At 39.9% G+C, this 15,251-nt stretch overlaps 1 protein-coding gene across 4 annotated transcripts in view; it reads left to right on the top strand.

The window, feature by feature from the left end:
• Positions 1-15,050, top strand: part of NLGN4X (neuroligin 4 X-linked) — a 245,790-nt gene extending 230,740 nt beyond the window's left edge. For 3 of the 4 annotated variants that reach the window (XM_074966343.1, XM_074966338.1, XM_074966353.1), the window contains one exon: positions 11,253-15,050. In XM_074966343.1, coding sequence (XP_074822444.1) covers positions 11,253-12,102 — 850 coding nt within the window. In that variant the 3' untranslated portion in view covers positions 12,103-15,050. The remainder of the gene's footprint in view (positions 1-11,252) is intronic. The other variant, XM_074966364.1, reaches the window with a different exon arrangement.
• The last annotated feature ends 201 nt before the right edge of the window (positions 15,051-15,251 follow it).

The raw sequence follows: 15,251 nt of genomic DNA, 5'->3' as shown, positions 1-15,251 counted from the left end.
TATCAATAAATCCTGTGCACTAAGCCTTCTCCCTGTAGCATTCTTTTAAAGAATATTTCAGTATTTTAGTTAAAAAACAAAGGCTCTTTATGTTAACTTTGACTCTTTGGTACTAAATTAAAATATAGCTACTTGTGGCACTCTAAATTTTTCCAATGAACATTCAGGATTGGTTTCCCGAAACTGCAATTCTACTGCAGTGCAGTGCACCGTTTGCAGCAATATAGGAAAGGCTCAGAGATGCCTAGTGTTCTAACACTCAGCGGCTTAGCAGCTCTGGCGGTCTTTAATGAATCCAAATGACATGCTGGGGAAAGCAATTTTTGCAGTCTTAACAAAAATGTGGAGCATGAACTGAGTCAAAAATAAAATGCTGCATTCAGGTCGCTTTGCTGGCTAAGACAAGACAAAACCTTTTGTTGCAGTGTTCACTAGACAAACAGATGTTTTTGCATGTGTGGACTGTGCAGAACTGTGGTGACAGTGAATAGGTGATAAAATATTTAAGGTGTATCTGGCAACAAGAAATCACTGGCACTAGGATAGATGGGCTACTAAGGGGAAAACTGACTTAACTGACTGTGTAATCTATATGATGGTGTGCTATACTGAACACTGCATGGCATGAACTTGTGACAGGGCTCAGAAGCAGATTTTTTTGATGATTAGATCTTTATTAGTGTGGATAAAACAGCCCACATACATATAAGGATTCAGACCCTTAGAAAAATACCTCAGAAGAATTATTATGTAGGATGTCAAGACCTGTCTGTGTGGTTATTATTTATAATTATTTTATTATTATTTCCATAGAATGCAAACAAATCAGACTTTTGTGGTTATTTAAGCCTTACAAGAGCTCCTCACTGCTCCATCTGTCACCATTACTCATAATTTCAAGGCAGTTGCTACGCACTGCTGCTGGAGAGCTGATTTTAGCAGAATATGCATACCATTGTCCAGTCCTCTGGCTGTGGACTTAGATTCATACTGTACCTCCTAAAGAGTGCACCAATGCTTCAGAAGGGTCATTAATCATTTCCAAAGCACCCAACTGGTAATATGCTTAGTAAATGGAAATGAGACTAAAATACAAGATCTATTCCATTGTGGATTCGCTCCTTTACAAACAGTCTGAAAAATGGATTATAAGTACAGCCCTGTAGCTATACAATTCCAGGTGTCCTGCAGAAGGGGAACTTCTTTGTTTCATTTTAACAGAAATGTTACTCCACAGAATCCACCTTTTAGAACAAGAAATTTCCTGGTGAATAAATGGAATCTTAAGCTCTATGACTATATTTGTTCTGCACCTCCAACACATCCAACTGAAATAAAAAGGAGAATTTCCTCTGGCAGGGAAAAAAAGGATCTTGTAGGCTATAGAACCTCAAACTGAGATTATGTAGGGACTTATTTTAGGTAACTAGTCTCCTATCCACCCTCCCACATACAAAGGTATACAGTCAGGCCTAATACATCAGAAGCACCTGATATGTTTCAGGTTTTTGTTTTTCAGTCATTGTTTTCCTGCTTTATCCTGATATTATTTGGCTGCTTTGTTTTTGTGCCCACAGCAACAGATATTGAAAATGTATTCTTTGTGAGACTATAACACTGCGGGTTTCTCTATAGCTGAACATTAAACATTAAAACTGCAGCCTGTTTAAAAAAAAAAAAAAACTTCTGACACTCCTCCAGTCCTGGATGACTCTCACACTGAGGCAGTATCTAGGAACTTATTGTACTATTACTGCTCAGTTAGTGCAGCGCTCTGAAGGGCTGTGCTGAGCTTCTAATTGACACACACCACCTGCTGCTAAAAACACACACACACTGTTTAATGGGTCTACTGCCAAGGCTAGGTTTGGAGGGCAGGTCAATCCTGTAAAATCACTAGGTGTCAAAGACACAATGAAAGGCACTGTACTTTTATTGTATTTTACTTTGAAGTCAGTAACTGAAGCTAGAAAACAAAAAGTGACAAATAAAGTGACTGTTTTGTGTTGAATGGCTCATGCTTGAAATGAACACTTGGAAATTGCAGTTTTCTGATGGTCCATTTGCCTTTCAGTGCTAAGACTATAGTTTTTAGCCTTCATTCATCATCATCTTGGCCTCTGAATCTACTCACCAAAGCTATCTCTTACTGAAGACATTCCTTTAAAAATGGGGGTGGGGGGAATGCATTGTGGAATATATGCAAGAAGCTTTGTTTGGGGATCACAATTAAATATTATGTTAACTAACTTACACAGTATAAAAGATATATATATAAAACAGTTTGCATGAGATTTTCTTTAAGATCTCCTTTTATGGCTTCATCCTGCTGTCCTTGTACAATCAGAATTCCCATTAACTTTAGTGGGAATTTTACATATTAAAGGAATCAGTCATATTATTCAGGCTTTATCACATCCTCCCACTGTAAGAACAGTGGGAGTGGGATAGAAGGCAAAGGAATTGTTGTAAGATGATCCTGGCATAGCCTACACCTTTATTTCCCTCTCTATGGTCCACCATAAACCACTTATTCTCATGCTTCTGGCTCCTCAGCCATCAGCTCTCTGAGTGGAGACATGCATTTCCCTCCCTCCCTCCTGACCGGGTACTTCCAGGCTACTCAGTTCCCTCACTACACTGTGAATTCCCCAGTAAGTCAAACTGCTTAAGCAGATCTGCTTTGCCTTCTCTTCAGAGCCTATACACACTGTAATTGACCATAGTTAAGTTACTGCACACCTCTTTCTAAGCAAGCACTTTTATTCTTAGGTTAAAAGTATTATAGAAAAAACATGAAAAGAAATATACAGCAACCTACCCACATGCTAATAAGCATACCAGAGATCACTCCAACTCCAACAAAGACTGTGGTCAGTAAATAGTCTTCAATCCCCCTGCCCCACACAGGGGTTTTTCTGTGGTTACAATTTCAAAACACGTTTTGCTCAGAACAAGAACACTAATGAAAAGTTTAGTGCCTCCTTTAGACAGCCTGGGTCTTTGATTTGGGAATAGGTAATTCATAGACAATGGATTTCTCCTTAGGGTATAGCTTCAAAAGTTTGGATCCAGTAGAAGAAATTTGCACTCCTTTTCTCCCAAGTATTTCTTATGAAACCCACTCAATTAAAAAATCATTATTTTCTGACCCATTGTTTAAAACAGTCATTTGAAACTCATTACTCTTCCCAGGGTTCACATTAGTCATCTCTCCTCTTAAAGAAGTTGCATACAGTCCCATAATAATACATCAGCATTTGAGTTTATAATACAATGAACTCACAAGATACATAAACTTAGTTCAATAAGGTTTGCCCAGGATATTGCAGAAAATGACCACATAGGTCACAGAAGCTTCCTGAGTTTTCTTTGAATGCTCCACTGCAGGGAAGGGTTGGCAGTGCCAAAGAAGAGGCATGGATGGAGCTGAGTTGATATTTTAGTTTAGGCGCCATGCTGAAAAAGAAATCATTTTGGTTTGAACTGAAACTTTATTTTTTTTTAATTGCTGAAATGAGAAAAAAATGCATTTCAGGCTGAACAAAATATTTTGTCCAATCCAAAACAAAATATGCATTGGTTTCTATTCCCTTTAGGTTATGGTTAGCTGGTTTTCACTTTTTAAAATTAGCTAAATTTATTAACAAAACACTGTTTCAAAATGAAAAGTTGAAGTGTTTAATTTTAGAATGGTCAAAACAAAACTTTTCATTTCAAAATGGTTGAAATTTACCATTTTGCCATTTTCAGTTTTTTTTTCTCTTCAGACAAAACTATTTGCTGAATTCAACCCAGATTTGTGAATAGTTTCAGTGCCCCTCCAAAATGCATTTTTAATGAACAAGGTCAGCTCCCAGACTACTGCACTGGGCAGCACAGCATGGCGAGGAGGTGACCAGCCCTCTGTGGAGAAAGAAGTGGTTCGGGACTATTTAGAAAAGCTTGACGTGCACAAGTCCATGGGGCCGGATGCGTTGCATCCGAGAGTGCTAAAGGAGTTAGCGGATGTGATTGCAGAGCCATTGTCCATTATCTTTGAAAACTCAGGGCGATCCGGGGAAGTCCCGGACGACTGGAAAAAGGCTAATGTAGTGCCCATCTTTAAAAAAGGGAAGAAGGAGGATCTTGGGAACTACAGGCCAGTCAGCCTCACCTCAGTCCCCGGAAAAATCATGGAGCAGGTCCACAAGGAATCAATTCTGAAGCACTTAGATGAGAGGAAAGTGATCAGGAACAGTCAGCATGGATTCACCAAGGGCAAGTCATGCCTGACTAATCTAGTTGCTTTCTATGACAAGATAACTGGTTCTGTGGATGAAGGGAAAGCAGTGGACGTGGTGTTCCTTGACTTTAGCAAAGCTTTTGACACTGTCTCCCACAGTATGCTTGCCAGCAAGTTAAAGAAGTATGGGCTGGATGAATGCACTATAAGGTGGGTAGAAAATTGGCTAGATTGTCAGGCTCAACGGGTAGTGGTCAATGGCTCCATGTCTAGTTGGCAGCCAATATCAAGCGGAGTGCCCCAAGGGTCGGTCCTGGGGCCGGTTTTGTTCAATATCTTCATAAATGATGTGGAGGATGGTGTGGATTGAACCCTCAGCAAGTTTGCAGATGACACTAAACTGAGAGGAGTGGTAGATATGCTGGAGGGTAGGGATGGGATACAGAGGGCCCTAGACAAATTGGAGGATTGGGCCAAAAGAAATCTGATGAGGTTCAACAAGGACAAGTGCAGAGTCCTGCACTTAGGACGGAAGACTCCCATGCACCGCTACAGACTAGGGACCGAATGGCTCGGCAGCAGTTCTGCAGAAACGGACCTAGGGGTTACAGTGGACGAGAAGCTGGATATGAGTCAGCAGTGTGCCCTTGTTGCCAAGAAGGCCAATGGCATTTTGGGATGTATAAGTAGGGGCATAGCGAGCAGATCGAGGGACGTGATCGTTCCCCTCTATTCGACATTGGTGAGGCCTCATCTGGAGTACTGTGTCCAGTTTTGGGCCCCACACTACAAGAAGGATGTGGATAAATTGGAGAGAGTCCAGCGAAGGGCAACAAAAATGATTGGGGGTCTGGAACACATGACTTATGAGGAGAGGCTGAGGGAACTGGGATTGTTTAGTCTGCAGAAGAGAAGAATGAGGGGGGATTTGATAGCTGCTTTCAACTACCTGAGAGGTGGTTCCAGAGAGGATGGTTCTAGACTATTCTCAGTGGTAGAAGAGGACAGGACAAGGAGTAATGGTCTCAAGTTGCAGTGGGGGAGATTTAGGTTGGATATTAGGAAAAACTTTTTCACTAGGAGGGTGGTGAAACACTGGAATGCGTTCCCTAGGGAGGTGGTGGAATCTCCTTCCTTAGAAGTTTTTAAGGTCAGGCTTGACAAAGCCCTGGCTGGGATGATTTAATTGGGGATTGGTCCTGCTTTGAGCAGGGGGTTGGACTAGATGACCTCCTGAGGTCCCTTCCAACCCTGATATTCTATGATTCTATGATTCTATGAATTTACTATTTGCAAAAAAAAAGAAGAATCATCTCCTAGCTCTAGGCATGGAGCTCTTGGGTACCTCCCAGAAGCTTGCTGAAAGTACTCCTCTTTGAGGATATTCATTCAGATTGGCTGATTGAGATCCATTGGGACACATTCTGCTGAGTGATACTGCCTACCTCCTGCCTTCCCCAGCAGCCCTCTCTTGGCCCTCAGGAACTATTTCCACCTACTACATATGACACAGAGGAGAGTCCTCAGGGAACAAGCATTGGAACCCCCCATTTTTACCTACCTGTCCAGCTCATAGTTGTCTGCTTCTCTCTACTTACGTTAGTGGAGAGGAACGTATAGGTGACTGGTTCCTTTAAGAGGGAATGGGTCCAATTAACCTGTGACTAATTAGTTGCCTCCCAGTGGGGCCTGGTCATGGGCATCTGGCCTCTATAAAAGATCCAGGAAGTAGTTCAGAAAAGGGATCTGGAAGAAGCAACATGAGACCCGAGAGAGCTGCAGTTGAGAGCTGGTAGTGAAGAGAACTGGGGCAGAGAGAGACAGTATGGGTATGAATGCATCTGATGAAGTGAGCTGTAGCTCACAAAAGCTTATGCTCAAATAAATTTGTTAGTCTCTAAGGTGCCACAAGTATTCCTTTTCTTTGTATGGGTATGTTTTCACTACCCACTGGATCGGTGGGCAGCGATCGATCCAGCGGGGATCGATTTATCGTGTCTAGTCTAGACATGATAAATCGATCCCCGAGCGCTTTCCCATCGACTCCTGTACTCCAGCACTGTGAGGAGGCTCAGGCAGAGTCGACAGGGGAGTGGCAGCAGTCGACTCACCGCAGTGAAGACACCACAGTAAGGCGATCTAAGTACGTCAACTTCAGCTACGTTATTCACGTAGCTGAAGTTGCGTAACTTAGAATGATTCTCCCCTACTAGTGTAGACCAGGATTATGAGAGCTATTTAGGGAGTGCTGTGAACAAGAGCAGTCAGAGAGAACTGGCCAGATCTGGGGAACCATGTAGAAGGCTCTTGAAGAGGACCCTAGGTGAAAGGGAAGAACCAGCTCAATCACTGGAAACCAAGTCTGAAAACTAGAGGGTTGATTCTGGAGGTTCCCATGAGAATGCACAGAGCTTGCAGGCACAGGGACCTCAGGAGTGGAACACTACAGGGAGCCTTCTTGCATAAGTTATCAGTTGAGGGCTTCAGGAAAACGATTGCAAGCAGCACTGGGAATTGCCAGAGGTTACAGTCCTGGAATAGGGGAAGAGGAACAGGGGAATGAAGTGTCTTTTTGGCTGTCAAGTGAGGGACCTGGAGAGGGTGACACTGAAGTGGGGATGGAGGACTGCTCTATTTTAACATGTTGTACTTTGAGGGGGTTGAGAATTGTCTTACTTTGAGGGATTTTCTGAATGTTGAAATTGTACTAAGAAGTTGTGTGGGAAACCAGGGCTTGAGTTGGTTTCTGAGAGGGACATCATTCCTTTCCTGGGCACTACTCCTCTCGCCTCTGGGAAGGCCTCAGCTGGAGTACCATGTCCAGTTTAGGACACTAATATATAAAAAATAAGTAGAGAAAGTGGAAAGGATCCAAAGGTGAGCGACAAAGATGATCAAAGGGATGGAATGGAAGCTATACAAGCAAAGGCTGAAGGGACTGAGTATGTTTAGTTTAGAAAAGAGGCGATTAAGAGGGGACATGATAGTGGTCTTCAGAAACTTGAAAGGCTGCCACAAAAAAGATGGAGAAACGTTGTTCTCTTTTGCTACAGAGGGCAGGACAAGAGGTTATGAGTTCAAACTACAGCATAGCAGATTTAGATTAAATCTCAGGAAAAACTTTCTAACTGTAAGAAGAGTAAGACAATAGAAAAGACTGCCTTGGTAGCTCCTTTGTTGGAGGTTTTCAAAAGGTGGCTGGATCTTTTGCTTACCCTCTAATATTTCATTTCTCTCTTTGTTTGAAGATATTGGTTGATTCCAGGTCTGTGGTATTGAAATAAAGTACAATCACTATTGTTTTGGTTTCATAAACAGACACAATAGCTGTCACAATATATTATTAAGAGGTTGCACAGGAAAAATCTGAAGTGTAAAGAGTAAACTCTTTCACACACACATACTTGCAGCAAAACTCATTGTTGAGAGGAAGTACACTCTCAAGGGTGCCTTTTGCTTTTCTATTAACAAAGAGAGTGCAGTATTTCTGCAGCGTATGTGCAACTGCAACAGTGGCACTGAACTTCAGTTGCAGAAATGCATTTTGTCATCCAGCAAAGTCACAAAGTGCCACAAAAGAATGAAACATTTTTAGAATATAAAAGTGCCCGTCATAAGTTTATTATGCTAACAGTTAATGTATTCATGAAAACTGCTAGATAAAGGTTACAATTTGAGCAGCATGATGTAGAGCTCAGTGAGAAATGGGGTTCCCTGCGGAGTTCTCATTCTATTGGTGTTAATACCCAGAGACATTCAGTAGTGTTTCATTGTGAAGCCTTCCATTATCTTAACTGGCTGCCAGAGCTTCAACTTGTGTGCATGTGTTATTATTTTGCTCCTGAATCAGCCATCACATCATTGCAAGGACATTTATTTTATAACACTTGAGTAGGGTGACCAGACAGCAAATGTGAAAAATTGGGACGGGGCTGGGGGGTTATAGGAGCCTATATAAGAAAAAGACCCAAAAATTGGGTCTGTCCCTATAAAATCAGGACATCTGGTCATCCTACACTTGAGAAGCAAGCTGCATGGAGGCACTTTAAAGAGCTGTGCATCAAGAACTGTAGGTTGAGCATCACTGAGCTACCGTATATAACTGGGGCATAAAGGCATGAATCACAGCTCACAAAGAAGGAAAGTGGAAGAGAGTGGTGGATGAATTCTCTGTGATTTCTCTCTCTGGAAAGGTTCACAGTTTGAGTCAGTGACTCCAGGAAAATGGCTAGACGGTACAAGAGAGACTATTCTCAGATACTGACCTGAAGGTACTTTGGTGGCAGAGATTCACTTGGAGAACATTTTAGGTGTAGAAAGAATTTAGAGTGAAAACACTTAAAAATAAGCATCATTAGTAGAGAGCAAACACTGATCAATAATTGTATTCTAGCAATTGTATGAAAAGAAGAATGGTGTCTAGGCTAAAGCACATGATTGGGAACCTGGAATTCCCAGCTTTGTCACAGACTTTGTATGGAACTTGGAGCAAGTCACTTGGCCTGCCCGTGCTTCTCTTTCCCCAGCTGAGACACCGGGGATACTGATAATAACTTACCATTAACTCAGAGGGATGTTGTAAACCATAATTAATTGAAGTGTTCTGAGAGCTTGGCTGGAGAAAGTATAGAAATGCATAAAAGCATTGTTCTTCTTTTATTACATTATTATGTGCATTATTCACAAAGCATTCCAGTAGTTTTCTTTGTTTCATAAAGACATGGATGAACTTCCAGAATTTCTATAGGCCAAAAGGTCAAATGAAAGGCTAAAATTACAAAACCGGAAGTGGAGGGACAGTGCCAAGTGAAAGGTCCAAAGTCAAGTGGCTAATTGCCAGGTGAAGCCAACTATGCAGATCTATGAGCTATGCCCATGTGTGATATTGTGTCCACCATCCAAACCTACGGAATAGCTTCACAAAGGTTATTTCAGACTATTTTATGATATGGGCAAGAGTATACTCATATTAACAGATCTTCCATCCCCAGCCCCGAGTCCTTCACACTGGCATGTAAGGATTTCCTATAGAGAGGGGCAATACTCCCCTACATACTCCCCAACCCTTTTCATTCGGAGTTGGAGGATAGTATAGGAGTTTTCCCCTTACTGAACATACAGTCCAGCTCTTCGTGGAGGGTGAAGGGGTGAGGAAAGGAATGGTTAGTGAAATCTAAAAACATGCCAGCTTAGCTCATTTACACAATGATAACATTACCTCAGATATGACACTATGAGGTAAAGTTATCATTGGTGACATTTTGGAATTTTATGGGTAAAATCCTGGCCCATGTAAATTCAATGACAAAATTTCCATTAATTTCAAAGCAGTCAGGATTTCACTTTCTTGTCACATAAAAAGAATGTGTCTTCATTTACATACATAGAGGGTGGGATGGAGTGGAAGAAGAATAGTAAACGTATCCAGCCCATGATCCTGATCCTGTGTTTCATGAGATGTACTGAGTGCTCTCATGTCCCTTGGGTTTATTTCTTTGAGCACAACTAATTTGCCTTTGTTGGCTTAATTTATATACTTTCTGCACCTACACTGCAGAACATGGCCCAGGGTTTTTAGGGCTATGAATTGGAACAGTGTGTGTTTAACAAAGAGGATAGAAAATATGACACTAATTTCCTGCTATAGCTGTTCCAGGCTTTAGAGTGTCTAATGGGGAAAAATGACTTGTGCTTTTATAATCTGTGTAAGTTTATCCAGGTTTTAGAATTCTTGTCTTGTGTCCAAAAGTACTGTAGTAGATATATTGCATCAAGCCAATGCCTACTTGTCTGGATTTGCCAAATCCTCCTCTCTATTCTTTGAGAACAAAAGGAATACTTTATTTCCTTTTCAAATACATGTTAGAATTCCTCAGAGTGGCAGCACATTGAAATCTCTTGTAGTATTGCTTGGAAAGGGAAAGCTCTACCTTAGCTTCAGACAAGGAGTAACAATATGGGATCAAATTGTGGCTCGTAGATATTATTTAAAAGAATAAAATCTAAAAAATTCTGGAATACCGAATATATATCTTCAGCGGATGGCAGGGATGTGGTACAGAATAATATGCAAAAAACCCCAAACAAACAAACAAACAAAAACTAGATTAAGAATATTTTTTTAATTGTATTTTACTTGATTGAATTCAAGGGTAAATTCCCCCTGGTAAGCAGGTGAATAGAAGCATCTTTAGATTATTAAAGCTAAATGCCAGTGTAGATCTAGCACTAAGGAATAACACCTTTTAAAAAACAAAAGAACCTTGGAAACATATAATCATCTCATGGGCATTTTAAAAAAGAAAACAAAAAAGCTTTTAAAACTGTAATATTGGATGAGGGAATTCCTGGAACTTAGATAAGAGCACATTAGAAGAAAAGGAAAAAGATTAGATTGATTTTTGAAAAAGAAAAACTAATGCATATGGGAATGGAGAGAAGAAATGTCAGTATAAAGCATAGAAGATACTTTATATACTTTAGTATGATATATTGTAAAGCACAGACAATATTCTTTGCCCTCTGAAGGCTGAAACCCCCCCCCAAAATGGAATATCTAAGTAGCTGTTAAACTTAGGTGTAACGTTCATGTTTCAAAAGAAGGAACATGCATGTTATTCCTAAAGGGTTTGTGCCGTTAAAAGTCAATCTTTAAAAACCACACAGTGCTACCGGATGCCCTGCAGCTAACGTCAAATCTTGAGTCATCCTGAGCACCTACAACTCCCACTGCTGAAAGTGCTCAGTACCTCTCAAAAATTCATCTTTAGTGCCTAATCGTTGAAGCCAATGCCAAAACTTCAGCTGATTTCAGAGGGAGTAAGATCAGGTCCTATTTTCTATTCTCTATATAGAGAACTACTGTAATACCTCATATTTCATGTATATTAAATGTTTTTGTTTTTTTAATGGCACTGCCGCAGGGTTACATTTAGCTAATTGTCTTCAGTTTCTGTTAATTATTGTCGAATAAAACAGAGTTCATTTCTTGATTGAGTGTAATATTGCTTTGTTTTTACCATTGTAGAGATCCAAACCAGCCTGTTCCACAGGACACAAAGTTCATCCATACAAAACCCAACCGTTTTGAAGAAGTGGCCTGGTCTAAGTATAACCCTAAAGACCAGCTCTATCTGCACATTGGTCTGAAACCCCGAGTTCGGGATCACTATCGAGCAACAAAAGTCGCCTTCTGGTTGGAACTTGTACCACACTTGCACAACTTAAATGAAATATTTCAGTATGTTTCCACAACAACTAAGGTGCCACCTCCTGATATGACCTCATTTCCTTATGTCACAAGACGTTCTCCTGGAAAGTTGTGGCCAGCGACCAAACGCCCAGCAATGACACCAGCCAACAATCCTAAACATTCAAAGGACACCCACAAAACAGCCCCAGAGGATACAACTGTCCTGATAGAAAACAAACGAGATTACTCCACGGAACTGAGTGTCACCATTGCAGTTGGGGCATCCTTGTTATTCCTCAACATTTTAGCTTTTGCTGCATTGTATTACAAGAAAGACAAGCGACGTCACGAGACACACAGGCGCCCCAGCCCTCAGAGGAACACAACCAATGATATAGCGCACATACAAAATGAAGAGATTATGTCATTGCAGATGAAACAGCTAGAGCATGATCATGAGTGTGAATCGCTGCAGGCACATGACACCCTGAGACTAACCTGCCCACCTGACTACACTCTTACTTTGAGGAGGTCTCCAGATGACATTCCACTAATGACACCCAACACCATAACCATGATTCCAAATACATTAACAGGAATGCAACCTTTGCATACTTTCAACACCTTCAGTGGAGGACAAAACAGTACTAATTTACCCCATGGACATTCCACCACTAGGGTATAGCTCTGCCATTTCCCCCTCTTACCCCACAAGCCACTTGGAAGAAAAAGAAGAAGTAGAGAAAAGAGCATTCACCATTGAACAACTTGTTAAAAACAACGACAAAAAGTAAACGTGAAGGGCAGTCGTTATTTTCTTACTGATCCTGCCCATAGAAACTCTCTGATATTAAAGATCAGCTTCAAACCCTGTGAAATGTGAAACATGTACATTGCTGTTATGATACTGCTTTAAGATCTCAGCCGCTTTGATTGAAAGTTGATGCCAGAAGAAATCACTTGAAAGGATGTTTTGAGAGTAACAAACAAGCAGAATCTTCTGGAACACAGAGCCAGTGACTGTACAGTTTTTTTAATATATGAAATTAAAAAAACCCACCAGTTCTTTATGTGCCATACCATGAAGGGCCCTTGTTAAAACAAAGACATCACCATGGGCTTTTATCCAGCATAAGAAGCTGTAACCAGAAGGGGGAAATAGGATTTTATTATTAAAAAAAGAGGACTATGCAGTAAAATACGTATAGTTCTGTGCAAAGAGATGACTTGCCGGCCTGAACTATATTTAAAGAAACTTTGTAAAAAGTGTACATAGCTGTGAGTTTAAAAAAAATAAGCTTTTATTGACGTTTTCAGTTTGAAAAGAACTTTTAGAAATTGTGCTTTCAGTTGTGACCTATGTGTATATACATTAGTCATATCACCTCTGTTTCCTCCAGACCAAAAGGAGGATTTTCTTCTTAATTACTAGTGGTGAAAAAAGACATGAGGTTTTTCTAACATGTTTCATTTATAGGAGGACATGGTGTCATACACAGAATACAGTTGTCTGTGTGGCCTGCGTATTTTCCCTGAAGGGTTGCAGAAGTGCATGTTAAAGCATTCTTAGGAGACAGTTGTTTTTTAGATCTTTTTTCTTTTCTTTTCTTTTCCTTTTATTTTTGTGTTAGCCGTCATTAAATTGCAACACAGAGATGGATCAGAAAATGGAAATCATGATTATTGTTTTAAGCTTGTTCAATTGAGCAAAGAAACAACAATACAATGAGTCCAGTTTCGTAGTTCTTTGTTATTTTAATACATTAGGAGGACTTGCTTCACAATCTAGTGCCCTGACAAACGCAAAGAAAACCTGCCTCTTGGTCAGTTGTTTATGAGGAAAACTAGCTCAATATTCACCAGCAGCTGCAGAAGAGTTTTTGCTGAGGAAGCACCCACTCAGCTTTGTCAAACAGAGTCAAAATGAAATTGGACAGAGGAAAGGGGGTGGGGGTGGTTTGTTTGGGTTTTTAAAAGTGGAACGGTCATGACTGATCTGTATGCAAAGAGCTTTTTCACCCAGTATCCCGTTATTGTGATCAAGAGTGCACCTGTCTGAAAGCTCTAATTTTGCTAGTTAATTATACAGCAGTGACGCAACCAATCAATATTATTGAGAGCTAAAAAGAGAGGTAGCTAAATGTGCTCTGTGTGAATTTATATGAAAATTCTGGACAGCTTCATTGTCAGTAAAAGGTTAAATTATTATTCTCCCCTGCCCTCCCTTAACTGGGGAATTAAGGGCAAAACAGCGCCATCGCACAAGGGGCTCAGCAGTTTCATTTAAACAGCTGATTCAAGTGTGAAAAGCTAGACATGAGTTATTAACAGATGAAGGTTGTTTATATTTTGTCTTTAGAAAGTGACTGCATCATCAAGAGATAGTAACCAAAGATATTTGAACAAAGTTGCTCTGCACTTGAACATGATTATCCCAGATGTATTTTGTATTTTTATTTCAGTACCAAATTGGGCACGGCACCGTCATATTGTCTGTCCCATACAGAACCTAACACAAGATGCCTTCTACTTTGGAATAACCAGCCCATGAAATGATATTGTAGACAATGATAACAAAATCTGTGGGCACTGCACAACTCCTTGCTGTGTGTGCATGGCAGAGAAGTGGGTTCTGAGAGAAATGAAAAGAGATTTAATACAGTAAAAATGCATCATATGACCAATCATGTTTTATACATAAGAAGACAGATATGTTATACAGATTAGAAAGTGTTGAAGCAACAGTCCCAACCTGCATCTAGTAGCAAATGGAAAAATTTCTTCTTCACTGATCCATCCCATAAAGTTTATTAAAGCTGACTCTTTACCAGGCCATTTCTACAACCTATGTATTGCCTCAGCTGAGATGCAGTAGTTCATGACCCTAAAAAAAGGCAGTGATGCTTGGCATCATAACCAGTTGGGTATATTTGTAATGTGAATTACAGTATTTGTTGAGTACTTCCAATTGTCTTCTGCTAGCAATATGTACAGTAATGTGTCAGGCTTGTGACATTTGGGTAAAAAAGTTCCTGTTAGTGAATGGTTTTAGCTTTTAAAAATAATTATGATCAAGTCAATTTAATAATTTAATACATCTGAATTGACGTATGATTTATAAATGGAAAAGATTTATAGAATCTTCATAGAATTCTATAATAATGATAACAAAATATACTTGGCAAAGAAAAGAAAACAAGAACTTTCCCAGGCTTATAGTCTTGACCTTAAGAGGCACGCAGGGTTTAATGGTTTCTTTTGTTATTGTTTTGCAATTTTTTGTTTTTGCCTTAAGTAATGATAGAAGATATATATGGCTGGACACATATGTATAAACTTTTCAGCAGCATTTTTAATAATAAAATATCACAGTATTTTCTAATGTTTTGTGCAAAGAATTATATGTTCATCCCTTTTTTTTTTAGAAAAATATTTTTTAAATCCCCTTTTAATGATCCAGTGTAAGTGATGCCTTGATATACAGTATAACAGTATTAAATTAGCAGAGGTTGCATTTTCAAGATATTGAGTTGGCATGGCTATTAAAGCTCTAGAAGCCTATTGCTCAGGTGAGTGAACACCTGCTTTGACGCTCAGATGGTGAAGATATTGTGGAAGAGAAAGCGCCATGTATTTATCTCTGTGCTCTCTGGATTCTATTAAACTCTGTTTTGTGTGTGTTTAACATACTCACAGATCAAAGTATTCTAAGGGAATGCATAGCTGAACTGCCTCCCAGGTAAATTTAAAGTTTAACATGAAAAAATTGTCTCCCAGATTAGGATTTAAGATAAAACTATCTGTATTAATTATTACTGCCTCCGTGTCTACATT

Source organism: Natator depressus, chromosome 1 (assembly GCF_965152275.1).
Source record: "Natator depressus isolate rNatDep1 chromosome 1, rNatDep2.hap1, whole genome shotgun sequence".
NCBI lineage: Eukaryota > Metazoa > Chordata > Testudines > Cheloniidae > Natator > Natator depressus.
The sequence above is the reverse complement of the archived record's forward strand: the minus strand, read 5'-3'. Positions and strand labels throughout refer to the sequence as shown.